Here is a 14,821-nt window from a genome sequence, read left to right on the forward strand (position 1 = left end):
TATATGTTAGCAAATCGAATTAAATAGAAAAGTCAATAAAAAGAAAGTGTCCAAATGGAAATAAAATTAAAAAGAAAGAAAGAGAGAGAGAGAGAGAGAAAGAAAGAAAATGAAGAAGGAAGGAAGGAAGGAAAGAAAGAAGGAAGGAAAAGGAATTCCTTATTCTTTTCCCCCTGGCATCTAAGCCACTTAGAATAATAAAAGTCATAAGAAACTTCAGTAATTAGTCCAGGACCAAGCCTCAATCCTGAATCATCTGGAAAATACTGCCTATAGGAGGGCTTGCAGTCCTGGATGTGGGTTTTGGCACTTCTGTGCCTGCAGAATGGCCCTCTGCCCAGCACATTGTTGCCTCAGGATTTCCTCATGGTGTCCTTCTTCTCCTCTTAAGCACACAATTCCCATCATCTGCACTAGGAAGAAGGGATTTTATTGAACCATTTCTCATTTTTTCTGGTTGCCAATTTTTAATTTTGCTAATAGAAAAAAAAAAGATCGCATTGAGCATCTCCTGAAGTTTCTGAGATTGGACTTGATATGCTGGCTTTACAGTTTTCATTTTTCTCTTACAGAGCCCTGGACAACTGATAGAAATAATCCTATGGGTGTCAGGATGGTTTCAGAACCAGAAAGGACATAACATGCCTCCTGTGCCGTGAGCAAGCTGGAGATGGGCTACTGGAGCTGTGTGCAGAGCCTGAGCTTATCACAGCCCTATGCCCCAGAGTGCATAATTAATAAAGTTATCCGATCTGTTTATTTGAGGCTGAACTCATGGGAAATACAAAGCTGACTCAGTGCCTGGGGGCAAGTTGTGTTAGGCATTGAGAAGTTGTTTCATTTGTCAGGCGCTGGACTGGCTTAGTAAACAAGTGTGCCATGTGGGAAGATTCTTCTTTCTTCCATTTAACAGGGTGGAAAGCTCACCTGGAGGGTTCTTTATGTAAATTCTTCTTCTCTTGGGATTTGGGGCCCTGGTCAAATCATCTTTATGAAAACCGTGATCTAAGGGGCTAAAAACATTTCTAAACTGATGATCAGAATAAAAGTATTTGCCTGGAGGATCAGCTGTCAGATAGCTCTGTGCCTTGTAGAATGGTTTTCTTAACTATTCCAAATAATTTAAGAAATTCTTAAATTTATTATTCATTGCCTCTCATTTTTTGTCAAGACTTTTATTTTTCTTTCTTTTCAAACTGAGTTTGCATCAAATGAAAAAAAAGTTACTTTGAGTGGAAATGTAAGATGACCCAATTATTTTAGAAACTTGTGTGACAGTTAAACATAACACACATCCTACACCCACCTTATGACCCATCAATTCCAGTTCTAAAAATTTACCCAAGTGTATTGAATGGATAGGTCCTCAAAAGGGACTAGCACAAGAATATTCCTACAGCTTTATTCATAAAACCTTCAAGTTGGAAATAATCCAAATGTTTGTCAATAGAAAAATAAACAAATTAGGCATAATTGTACAATGGAATACTTGCCAGGAATAAAAGGAAGAACCTGCTGAAACATGTAACAACATAAATTTAAAAATTACTATGCTGAGTGAAAGAAATCAGGCATAAAGGAGTACATGTGAAATTATTCCATTTATATAAAGTTCAATACTATGCAAAACAATCTATAGTTACAGAACCCAGAAAAGTGGTTACCTCTGGGAAGAGTTATTAACTGTATATGGGCATGAGAGAATTTCTGAGCGTAATGGAAATATTCTGTATCTTGACCTGGGCAGTGATTATATATGTGTACAAACTCCTTGAGCTGTACACTTAAATTGTGTGCTTCATGTATGTTAACATACACACACCAACTAAAATGCAGTGCTATATGCTTTACTTTGTGCCCAAGAGAGTCCCAGCTATAATGCTCTTGATCTTGGAGAAAAGCCCCTGTATTGGTTGCCTATTGTTGGATAACAAATTACCACAAAATTTAGGAGCTTAAAACAGCAAACCGTGTCTCATTATGAAACACAATGTTTCTGTGGGTCGGGAATTTGGGAGCAGCTCACAGGGTGATTCTAAGGGTTTTTCATGAAGTTGCAGTCAAGACATTAGCCAAGGTTGCAGTCATCTGAGGACTAGACTGGGGCTGGTTGACTTGCTTCCGAGGTAGTAGTTCATTCATATGACTATTGACAGAAAGTCTCCATTCTTTGCTTGATGTCTACAGGAGTTGTCAATTCATCAGGTGGGCCTCTCCATAGGCCTGCTTGAATGTCCTCGCAACGTGGCAGCTGGCTTTCCCTACAGTGAATTGTCCAAGAGAGAGCAAGAAGGAGGCCACTCTGTCCTAGTCTCAGAAGCCATTCTCCACATTTTATTCTTTGGAAGTCAGTCTCTCAGTTCACACTCAAGGAAAGAAAATTAGGCTCAAAAGGTTGCCAAAACCTTAAAAATGGACATATCATTCACAGGTTAGACCATGACATCCAAAACATAACTATGTATAGTAAACATTAACCTACTAAAGGCCATCCTTGCCCTTCAGCATGTTAAATAAATTCTACCCCATTTTTAAAATCTTGTGGCTTTGAACTAATTGATCAACAAAAGATGGACCTATCAGGACATCAATTTTGAACCAATACCCTATCAGGACATCAATTTTGAACCAATACTGTAGATCATTTAAGCAATCTGATAAGATGTCTTATTTCTCAAGTTCTGTAAGTGTCACTAGTGAGCTCTCCTGAACCTAAGAAACATTTCCTACTACCAAAGGCCTTGGGCATATCCGGTCCTTCAGCTCTGAAGGGATTATCTTTGCACACAATTCCCTGATCCAAATGTGGGATAAACAGGCAATATGCAACTGTTGTGGTGAGCTATCAGGAAAAAGGGGCTAATATTTGTGTTGCAGGCATGGTATTAGGAATGTTGCTGAACATGGAGCCCAACCTCAAGAGGGGTCTGCTTGAGATTCCCTTTCCCTCTTCCTCTGCCCCTCTCCCTGCATTCACATGTGCTCTCTCTCAAATAAATATTTTTTTAAAAAAGAATCAAATCTATGCAATAAAATAGCTTCTCTTATTATGTAAAAAAAATGGATAAATTTTTGCCAAAATTTGGAGGATACATTTAGGATACTTTGATTAATATAAGCTACATAGTATAGGCGAAATTTATTTTGTTGGATCCTCAGAGACACCTCAAGGAGTTAAGCAATACATCTCCAGAAATAGCATAAAACATCTGTGTGACTACTGATTCGTAAGCCATGCATATGAAGATTCAGTGAATATAGGGTTTCTGATGTGATCACCAAAAGAGAAGCTACTTAGGGCAGACACTTGAAGGTCACATGGTGATTTCCGATAAAATTGCTAATCATATGGGGGCATCTGGGTAGCACAGTTAAGCATCTGACTCTTGGTTTTGGCTCAAGTGGTGATCTCGGAATGGTGAGATTGAGCCCCGTGTTGGGCTCCATGTTCAGCCATTGTGGGGCTTGATTCCAAGACCCTGAGATCATGACCCGAGACAAAGCCACGAGCCAGCTGCTTAACCGACTGAGCCACCCAGGTGTCCCGTTTACACTTAATTTTTACTTAAACAAACAACCTCCAAATCTCAGTGGCAGTGCATGAAAAGTTATTACTGCCCACACAATGCTAATGTAGAAGTTCTTAGTTGAGTAGCTTTCCTTCAAATGGAGATCCGGGCCCTTCCATGTGGAAATGTCAACAGTTTTCATACATGACCTCTAAGGCAAAAGGGAAAAACTGTGCGGAAGGCATACCAGTACTCAACTATCTTTGCTGGCAGTTGACACCTATCATTGCTGCTCACAGGTTAATGTCTAGGACATGTCTCATGGCCTCACTTAGATGCAGATAGGCCAGCAATATCTCTATACTGTGGAAGGAGAGCCCCAACATTGGTGACCAAGTAATCTCCTCTGCCACACCCAGGTTTCCAGATGAGGACACAGAGGCTGAAAAGGTTCGGATAACTTGCTCAGGTCATATAACTAGCATATAGCTGTTGTGGAATTTGGACCCTAATCTCTCTGATTCCAAAGCGAGTGTTATTCCTATGACATTTTTTTGGATAAGATACCTGCATTTCAAGCTTCACTTAGGACTGATTGTTCATCTCACGTTAGACTTTCCAGTCACACATTCAGATTCTAGTCCACCAGGAGAAGGCTGGTAGGAGTCTATGAGAAGTAACTTTGGATTTGCTCTGCAAACCAAAGAAGCCCTCCAGGTTGCCCTTCTATCTCTATCTCTGACTAATCCCTTTGGATTGATGACTTGGCTGGATGGTCATTGATTTTAATTTTGTCCCTGGATAGGGACTTTCAGATAACCCCTAGCTCTAAATTCTAGATTACCACAGAAAGTCCCATGCTCTGCTACCTCTGACCTCAGCCCAGATTCTGGGTCACTGACCCTTGGCTGGTTCACCTCCTAGCACGCCAGCTAGCCAGAGTGGTGGTTGGGACCAGGGAATTGAACACGTAAAATGGCTTCATATTAACTACTGATTAAAGTTGCTAGCAGAGGAAGATGAAGACTAGACTTCTATTCCCAGAGATATTTTAAAGTAAGAGATGTTGACTTCAGCAAAAATGCTGGCATTTCATAAACATGCTTGCATTTCACAAGCACTGTAATTATTTATTTTTGCATATTACCTACCACTCTTTTCTTCCACTTGTATATATATTTCGCATCATGCCATTATCCTTGTTCGCTAAAAACACATTATAAACATTTTCCATGATACAATGTTTCAAAAATACTTAAGGGAAAAACTTTTTTGTATATAATCAGGTTAGCAATCTCTTACTTTAACAAAAAGATAAATAGCAGAGTCCATAGGTATAAATCAAAGTAAAATTTATGAATTTGCTAAGTGTTCTTCCCCCATGCAGATGTTTCTCAGAGAGAAAACCTTCACAGAAATGCATATAGACATCACCACACATACCTACTCTGTGGCGTAGGTGAATTGGAGAAGAGAGAGGGTGATCAAATATACAGGATGTGTCTGAGAAGTCCATGCCTTGCAAAGATGAACATCTTGAAAGTGGGGGAGATAGGCACTTAAACCTCATATCTGGCTGATTCTCAGGCTCCTTTTTTTCCCCTCCATATTTAGGTTATTTCTATTTTAAGTAATACTTAAATATCCTTGCAAATAAATCTTTGATCACATTTGTGATTACTTCTTAAGGATAATTTCTGGATGTGGAATTGCTTAGCCAAAGAATGTAACCATTAAAATAATTTAATTGATTTAATTTTTCTGGAATAGTTTGAAACTTATAGAAAAATTGAGCAGAGAGTTCCCATATATTCCTCCTCAATACAGTTTCCCCTATAATAACATCCTACAATAGTGTAGTATGTCATATATCTTTTACAATTATTAAACCAATCATAATTATTAGCTAAAGGCCATACTTAGTTTTTACCTAATGTCATTTTTTTCTGTTTTAGGATTCCATCCAAAAGACCACATTACATTTGGTCATCATGACTTCTTTTTTTTTTTATTTTTTTATTTTTTTATTTTTTTTTTCATCATGACTTCTTAGACTCCTCTTGACTATGACAGTTTCTCAGACTTGCCTTGTTTTTGATGACCTTGACAGTTTTGAGAAGTACCAAACTGTTGGATGTCCCTCAATGGGGATTTGTTTGATGTTTTTCTCATGATTAGACTGAAGTTATGGGTTTTTAGAGGAAAATCATAGAGGTAATGTGCCATTTTTATTACATCATATCAAGAGTACATATTATCAACATGATTTACAACTGCCAATGTTGACCTTGATCACTAGGCTGATGTGGTGCTTGTGAGACTGCTCAGCTGCAAAGTTTTTTCTCCATCCCCTTTCTCTACTGTACTCTTTGGAAGTATGATGGAAAGCCACACTTAGGGAGTGGGGAGTTATACTCCCCCGGAATATAAATATTTTTAAGGCTTTTGGTACAAATTGTGGAATTACTCTCCAGGAAGAGTGATTATACCAGTCTACATTTCTAGCAGCAGTGTGCATATGTATTTACTTTATTGCAAACTTGCCAGCATTGGATATTGTCCTGTAAAAAAAATCTGCTGATTTTAAAGAGGAAAAATGGCATCTTGATTCTATTTGCATTCATGAATTTATTGGAGAGTTTGTGTATTTTAAAAACTATATGCTCTGCTGGCCACTTGCATAGGTCCTTTTGGGGATTACCCATACATCCTCTGTTCATTTTTAGAAATTGGGACATTTATCTTTGTTTTGTTAATTTTCAAGAGATTGGTATTTCATTTGGTCATATATGTTGCCATGTTGCCAGTATTTTTTTTTTAAGTTTTCCTTTTTTCCTCCTAATTTTATTTATGATATTTTTTGGAGTATGAAAGTTTTCATTTCACACGATCCACTCTTTGGTCTTTTTCTTTATAGTTTTTAACTTTGTTGTCATGTTTTAAAAGGTTAAATTTATATCTTGCAAAATACTTGGACAAATTTACATTTGGGAAATTATTAGTATTATTTTAGGAAGTTATTATTTTTAAATGTTGGGTTCCTGTGAAATGTTTGTCTCTGGAACAGTTAACACATTTTAAGGACACATTGGAAATGGATACATTTCAAGATGGATAACTGTTAATCCTAGCCTCTCAAGAATTTCTGGGACTGGTTTTAATGTATTAAAGAATTCTTAAAATGGGAGTAAACTGACTAATGTGATACCAAGTTCTTTAGGGCCACAAAATGGCAAACTAATGGGGTGACTTGAAAATGCATTAAGTGAGCACTTTGGTGAGAGATGAGCTTTAAACTATATGATGATAAGAAATGTGACTACTGGGGCACCTGGATGGCTCAGTGGTTGAGTGTCTGCCTTTGGCTCAGGTCCTGTTCCTGGGTCCTGGGATCGAGTCCTGCATTGGGCTCCCCACTGGGAGCTTGCTTCTCCCTCTGCCTATGTCTCTGCCTCTCTCTCTGTCTCTTATGAATAAATGAATGAAATCTTTAAAAAAACATGATTATTAAGAGATGAGTTTGATCACCATCCTTCAGTAATTTACATATCCAAATTGATAGTCAGAAATGGGGAGATGGGGGCTTGGGAGTGGTGGGATGGGGGTGGCCAGAAACATGTATTTCCACATATAGCTATTCCATAAAGCCCCCCAATTTTTAGAATAGTCTTGTTTAGAAGTTTCTTCTAAGCCAACCTTAGTCATGAAAAAAAATTAGTCTAATTACATTTAGTTGTGCCTCACAAGGTAAAACAGTACATGGAAATAAAGTAGGCTGAGAGGTAGAATGTTACTTGGTGTGCTTTTGTCTCTTATACTCATTAGATCTTTTAAGCACATCTCAGGCCCCTTTCCAGCGAAGCACCAGAGAGCAGGTCAGTGAATCACTGATGCCGAAGTTCAAGGGCTCCACGCAGGTATAGGACAGAAAAGATCTGCAAAGGGGTTGGAGGAGACAGACAGTGCCCCTTCCCCTCTTCCAATAATTAATGAATACCTGGAGCTAGGAAAGGGTAAGAGTTGGGAGAGAAGCCACAGGGTTATGTGTGGGTGTGGGGCTTCTGTACCTGTCTCTGATCTCAAGGTCTCATCTGGAGGTTGTGAGAGAAGAGGTTCTTGTGGCCCTTTCCTGGGCCATAGCTCAATGCCAGGAGATAGCAAGCCAATAAGCCTTGTAGGGAAATGCCTCATATTACCTCAAAGTAACAGAATAGGAATGCTGCTGTGACATGTTTAGGTATAAAAGGATGGGAGACTTCCCCACCCCAGGCTCCCACAGGTCAGACTGGCATAAGAGGACCCCTATAATGTCCTGAAGCCTTCCATATGAAACACATTTGCCAGAGAAAGAGAGAAAGCCTGGGAGTCAGCCGGCCCAGGATAAGGATGAGAATTGGATGAGGATAGAGCTGCCCTCTCAGTGGAGAGAACTAGTGGGAACCCCCTTATGTTCCACAGACCACCCAGGTCACCTCTTAAGGGAACACATTTCATCTGCTGGACAGGACAGATTAAGACCAAGAAGAGGGAGGGAGTCCTCGGATAAGCCTTTGAGAGCTGAGACTGGTTCCAGGGAAGAGAAGCAGAGGGAGAAAGAGAGAGTTTTAAACCTAATTGTGACTGAATTATAAACTTGAATTGGCTAAGAAATGACTGAATTTGAATGAGTTTATCTGAGAGCGACTAGATTAAATTTTCTCTGCTTTGAGGCAGAAAGGAGGCACAAGGCAGAAATTACACTCAATTATAGAAGAATAGAGAAAATTACATTTTTGCACACTCGAGTCAGTGACTGTGAAATTTGTACTGGCTCCAATAATTATAGGCAGCCAGGTGTCAGCAAAATCTCAAGAATAGACCACGGAATCCATAGACTGCTTTTCCAAGTTATTACCTCATCTGTTGCTGCAGCTCAAAAGGTCAGCACAATGTCATCTCATCAGAAATCATGACAAAATCCATTCTAATTTCTGTTCAAAATGTTCTCTTTATGTCAGAGAGCAGAACTAACACCTGTTAGTGGGAAAAGGACAGTTTTTGGAGTTGGTAGAAAAAGAACAGTTTTTGGAGTTCTGAGGAGGTCCAGTCCAGGTTAGAACCCTATGACCCAAAGGGGGGAGATATGAAATTGCAGGTCCTGCAGGATATCTTCTGTTTTCACCCTCCAGATCCGCTCTCCACACTTCTGTGCCCTTGTGGATAGGGAGGTGGATCCCTATTGCTCCAGCCCCAGAGAGGCATTGACCAGCTCTTGGAGGATTAATCATTCTTCTTCCTCTGCCATTGCTGCCAGCAGCCTCAGAGGTAGGCTAAAGGTCTTAACTATTTCTCTGGCCCTTTAAATCTGGTATCCATAGCACCAACAGCACTATCATTATTATGTATTTGCTGCCAGTAGAAAAGCAGGCTGGTGCACTCAAAGGAAGGCTCCACCACAGGGAGTCAAGTCAAAGCAGCCACCACCACCCTGGCTTTCTGTAATTGGAATCTGCATATGGGCCCAAGGGAACCCATTATGAACACCTATTTTCATAGACTCCCAACCAACACTCTAAACAATTTGTGCTCTTGCTGAGGAAGATCCATGAGAGATTGAAAATTTTTTTTTTCTGGGTGCCATTGAGAGGACAGTGTCATGATTGGGTAAGTTTCATTCTAAAATGAATCTCCTGCCCACCCAGGCCTCTGATGAAACCTCATTTGTGCAAAGGCACAGGTGAGCATCCTGAACACAGCATCCGTTATTTTAACAAATTAACATGGGTTTCAGGAGTTGGACATATGCTGTGAGGCAATTTAGACTAAAACATTTTACAGAAGTGTAGCCTTTCCTACATAATGACACCAAAAAGTAAAAAAGTCAGTTCAGTGCTAAAAACCTGAATGAAGTATTAAAAATGCTTCACAATCCGCTCCTTTTTTAAAATTATTTTTTACAGTTGATGAGCCAATACTGATACATTACTGATAACTGAAGTCCATAATTTATATGACGGTCCGCTCTTCGTGGCGTATATTCTGTGGCTTTTGACAAATGCATAATGTCACATATCCACCATTACAGCATCATACAGAATGGTTTCACTGCCTCAAAAATCCCTTGTGCTCTACCTTCCTCCCTCCCCAGCCCCTGGCAACCACTGATCTTTTTACTGTCTGTCTTATTTTGCCTTTTCCAAAATGTCATAGAGTTGGAATCATATAGTATGTAGCCCTTTCAGATTGGCTTCTTTCTTTTAACAATATATATTTAAGGGTCCTCCAAGTCTTTTCATGGCTTGATAACTCATTTCTTTTTATCACCTTAATATTCCATTATATAAATGTAGCACAACTTGCATATCCATTCCCTTATTGAAGGGCGTGTTGGTCATTTGCAATTTTGGGTAATTATGAATAACTCTGCTATAAACATTCATGTGCAGGTTTTTGGACGCAAATTTTCAAATCACTTGGGTAAATATCTAGGAATGAGACTGCTGCATCATAAAGTAAGACTATACAGTACTTGGCTTTGTAAGAAACTACCAAACTGTCTTTCAAAGTAGCTCTACCATTTTTCATTCCTATCAGCAGTGAATGAGAGTTCCTTTTGCTCCACATTCTTGCCAGAATTTGGTGTTGTCAGTGTTTAGGATTTTAGCCATTCTAACAGATGTATAGTAGTATCTCACCATTGTTTTAATTTGCAGTTCCTTGATAGCATATGATGTTGAACATCTTTTTTTTTTTTTTTAAAGCATCTTTTCATATACTTTACCTCTCATCTTCTTTGGTGAGGTCTGTTCAGATCATTTTCCTAAGGAGTTATTTTCTTACTGTGGGTTGTAAGAGTTCTTTGGTCTATTTTGGGTACAAGTCCTTCATTAGATATTTGTTTTGCAAGGATTTTTCTCCCAGTCTATGGCTGCTTTTCATTCTTTTAAGAGGGTCTTCTGTAGGGCAGAAATGTTAAGTTCCAATGAAGTCCAACTTGAGTTCCATTTTGGACTTAAGTTCCAATATGGTGGTGTATCTTATATTTGGTGTTGTGTCTAAAAAGTCATTACCAGGGATCCCTGGGTGGCGCAGCGGTTTGGCGCCTGCCTTTGGCCCAGGGCGTGATCCTGGAGACCCGGGATCGAATCCCACATCGGGCTCCCAGTGCATGGAGCCTGCTTCTCCCTCTGCCTGTGTCTCTGTCTCTCTCTCTCTCTCTGTGACTATCATAAATAAATAAAAAAAAAAATTAAAAAAAAAGTCATTACCAAATGCAAGGTCATTAGATTGTCTCCTATGTTATTTTCTAGAAGTTTTAAACTTCACATTTTACATATATATCCATGATTCATTTTGAGTTAGTTTTTGTGAGAGATGTAAGATCTGTGTTTAGATTAGTTTTTCTGTACATGAATGTCCACTTGTTCCAGCACCATTTATGGAAAACATTATTCTTTTTCCATTGAATTCTCTTTGTTCCTTTGAGGAAGAATGGTTGACTGCATTTGTATAGGTATATTTTTGTGTGGGTATATTTTACTCTGTATTCTATTCCACCAGTCTATTTGTCTTTTCTTTCACTAGTACTATACTCCCTTGAAGACTGTAGTTTTATCCCAAGTCTTTAATTCAAATCTTGTCAGTCACTTGACTGTTTTTCTTCAACATTGGGTTGGTCATTCTGGGCCATATAAACTTTGGAGTCAGGTTGTCAATATCCACAAAATAATATACTGGGATTTTGATTGGAATTGCATTTGAATGCATAGATGAAATTGGAACTGATTTAATCCCGAGTCTTCGTATCCATGGACATGGAATAGCTCTCCATTTATTTAGATGTCCCTTGATTTCTTTGATGAAAGTTTTCTTGTTTTCCTCACATAGATCCTTTACATATTATTAGATTTATACCTAAGTCTCTCTCTCTCTTGATACTTATGGTGTTGCTTCTAATTTCAAATTCCAATTGTTCATTGCTGATATCCAGGAAAACAATTGGCTTCTGTATATTGGTCCACATTTCAAATGTTTTCTTTGGCTTTTCCTTCTTTGCTGCCTTCTGTGCCTTGAAAGAGAGGAAGGAACTCAGGATTTGAAGAAATATATCGAATTATTTATTTATTTATTTTAAAAAGATTTTATTTATTTGGGAGAATGAGCAGGTGGGGGTGGGTGGATGGGAGGCAGATGGAGAGGGAGAAGCAGGCTCCTGGCTGAGCAGTGAGCCCAATGTAGGACTCCATCCCAGAACCCTGGGATCATAACCTGAGCCGAAGGAAGATGCTTAACCCACTGAGCCACCCAGGTGCCCCAGACTTTATTTTTAAAGAGTAGATTTTGGTTTACAGAAACTTGGACACAGTACAGAGGGTTGTGTAAGTCCCTTCTGCCCCTCTGCAGTTTCCCATATTATTAGCATATTGCATTAGTGTGGTATAATTTTCTATTTTAAATTTAACACAGCAAGGAGGTATGGAGTGCTTTTAGGCACACAAAAGAAAATGTTTCCTGCCCTCATGGAGTTTATAGTCTTACTGGAAACGCAGGACAAAATACTTCCATATGAGTGCCTCGTATACAATGTATGCTTCTTTAGTGAAAGAGAGAAATTAGAGAGCTAGCTCTCCATAGATGAGGGGAGATGTAGGAAGGGCCTGGAAGGATAATAGGATTTGGATGGGTGGAGGTAGCTTGCAGGCAAAGTGCAAGCAGAAGGAATGGCATCTACAAGGATGCAGAGGTGTAAAATGACCTCAAAGAATATCAGTGTGAGTAATCAGAACCTAATAAAGTGCTTAGAGGTGAGTTTCTTTTTTTTTTTTAAAGATTTTTTTTTTCAATTTTTTAAATTTATTTATGATAGTCACACACAGAGAGAGAGAGAGGCAGAGACACAGGCAGAGGGAGAAGCAGGCTCCATGCACCAGGAGCCCGATGTGGGATTCTATCCCGGGTCTCCAGGATCGCGCCCTGGGCCAAAGGCAGGCGCCAAACTGCTGCGCCACCCAGGGATCCCCTAGAGGTGAGTTTCTAAGCAGATCCTTTGGGTCCAGTTCTTTTACGAACATTGGGTTTTTGGTTTCACATATACCTCAAGGCAGATATTCTGAATAATTTGTTTCTTTGAATACAAATTACAGGTTAATGCCAGGAAGTTTTTCTAAAGAGAAGTTTTCCCCTTCTAGGGAGAAACAACCAAATGAGGCTGCAGGTTTTTCTTTTGCTCCAAGAGTAGAATCTCACATACAAGCACATCAGGAAAAAAGCAACCTATTTGGGAAGTCAAAAATAGTGATGCAGATGCCAAGGGAAGTTCCCTGAGTTTCCCCAGGCCCCTTACTGGCTGGCTGTGTTGAACTCACTCTCTTTGAAGAACTCAGGCATTACTGGGGGGCAGGGGAACCCTGTGGGGTCTCTCAGGAGGGAGGAAAGCAATGAGGGAATTGTATGGAATTCCAAAGCTTTAATCTCTTCTCACAACTTAGGGAAGAGCAAAGAGGGCATTAAATGCCCTAATTTATTTTTTCTTGGTCTGACTTAACTTACTTCATGAGGCCTCCCTAGAGTTACATGTAATTGCTTATTCAGGTCACCAGTAATGGCTCTGCAGGGATTCAAGGAAGTTTTCGTAGTGAAAGGCCACATTCATATTCACAACTCCAGTCATACCTTCTCCACAGACATTACCTTCCTCCATAACTTCTCTCTGCATCCAATTTTTTCCACCCCCATCCCCACCCCCCACTCTGAGTATAGCCACCCACCTGACTATCAGGACAGCCACCTAGCAGATCTCCTTGACTATAGAGTCCCTCTCATAGTGACTTGGTGTCAAAACCTCAGATCCATTCTTTTCCTTCCCAAAGGCTCATTCATTCTTTCTCTAAAGCATACCTTCCTTCCCAACCCCACCTTATCCCAGGACCCCAGCACTTTACCTCTAACTGTCCCAAATATTTTGCATCAAACATAGGCTCTTTGGTCTGGATCTTAAGATGTTCCAATTAAAAACTTACAAGATGGGGATCCCTGGGTGGCTCAGTGGTTTGGCGCCTGCCTTTGGCCCAGGGTGTGATCCTGGAGTCCCGGGATAGAGTCCCGCTTCTGGCTCTGGCATGGAGCCTGCTTCTCTCCTTCCTCCTGTGTCTCTGCCTCTCTCTCTCTATATATATCTATCTATCATGAATAAATAAATAAATAAATCTTAAAAAAAAAAACCTTACAAGACTATCCATGTGTTGCTCCTGTCTTGGGTCCACTGCCACTCATGTTTATCCATCTGCCTAGTGTTTTTCTCTTCTTTCTTGCCATTTTAAGCAAATAAAATAAGCACATATCCAGCTAACTTTGAATTTCAGGTAGACAATAATTTAAAAAATTTTTGGTACAGGGGCACTGGGTGGCTCAATTGATTAAGCACCTGCCTTTGGCTCAGGTCATGATCTCAGGGTCCTGGGATCAAGCCCCATGTTGGGCTCCCTGCTCAGTTCGGATTCTGCTTCTACCTCTCCCTCTGCCTCTCACCCCAGCTCATGCTTTCTCTCTCTCTCTCTCTTTTTCTCAAAAAAATAAATAAAATCTTAAAAAAATATTTTGGTACAGACTTATACTAAAAAATCACTTGTTATCTGAAATTCAAATTTAATTGGGCAGTATATATTTTATGTGTTAACCTTACCATAATGGAAACTTTTCTTAATGATCCAGTTATTCCTTATCTGATATTTTTTTAGTTCCTAAAATTCCTAATGGAGCCTTTCATTATATGCTATCTTATAATTATTGATTATGCAAGCAGTATTAACACTTATTGAGCAATGATTCAGCATCAGGCACTGTGCTTAGTTCTTTTTATATAATAGCTTATTGAATTCTTACAAGAAATATGTGATTAGGTGGGTCCTACCATGATACCAATTTTATAAATGAGGAAGCTGAGTCTTTGAGAGGTTACTTTATTTGTTCAAGGTCCCAAAGCTAATTAAATTTGAACTTTGATCTGTCTGTAGGGTGACCAACTTGTTCTGGCATCTCTGGCACTGCCCTGGCTTTTAAAAATGAAAGTGCCATATCCCAGAAACCCTTTCAGTTCCATATAGTCAACCCTATATGCTTGACTTTAAAGTCTGGAATTTTACCTAGCTTCCCATATTTTTGAGTTTTAATTTCTTTCCTCTCAGGTTAGAAAGTCCCCAAAGACAGGGTGATATCTAATGGTATTTATAGACACTAAGAATTATTTAGTAAGTGCTTGACAAATGAGGACCAGAAGGTCCCCTCAGAGGCCACGCCTCTTTTCTTGAGCCTCTTCAGATTGCAAGAACTGTGGA

General features: G+C 39.5%; 2 protein-coding genes across 13 annotated transcripts in view; both read left to right on the plus strand.

Annotated features, from left to right (window-relative positions):
* Positions 1-1,142, plus strand: part of TOGARAM2 (TOG array regulator of axonemal microtubules 2) — an 83,764-nt gene extending 82,622 nt beyond the window's left edge. The window contains exon 21 of the mRNA XM_035700448.2: positions 573-1,142. Coding sequence (XP_035556341.2) covers positions 573-640 — 68 coding nt within the window. The 3' untranslated portion in view covers positions 641-1,142. The remainder of the gene's footprint in view (positions 1-572) is intronic.
* A 7,768-nt stretch (positions 1,143-8,910) lies between these two features.
* Positions 8,911-14,821, plus strand: part of CLIP4 (CAP-Gly domain containing linker protein family member 4) — a 100,192-nt gene continuing 94,281 nt past the window's right edge. For 7 of the 12 annotated variants that reach the window (XR_007403160.1, XR_007403158.1, XM_049095939.1 and 4 more), the window contains exon 1: positions 8,913-9,152. The gene's annotated coding sequence lies outside the window, so the exon portion shown is untranslated. Of the gene's footprint in view, positions 9,153-14,821 lie in introns of all 12 variants that reach the window. The other 5 variants (XR_007403155.1, XR_007403157.1, XM_049095938.1 and 2 more) reach the window with 3 other exon arrangements.

This window comes from Canis lupus, chromosome 17, assembly GCF_003254725.2.
Source record: "Canis lupus dingo isolate Sandy chromosome 17, ASM325472v2, whole genome shotgun sequence".
NCBI lineage: Eukaryota > Metazoa > Chordata > Mammalia > Carnivora > Canidae > Canis > Canis lupus.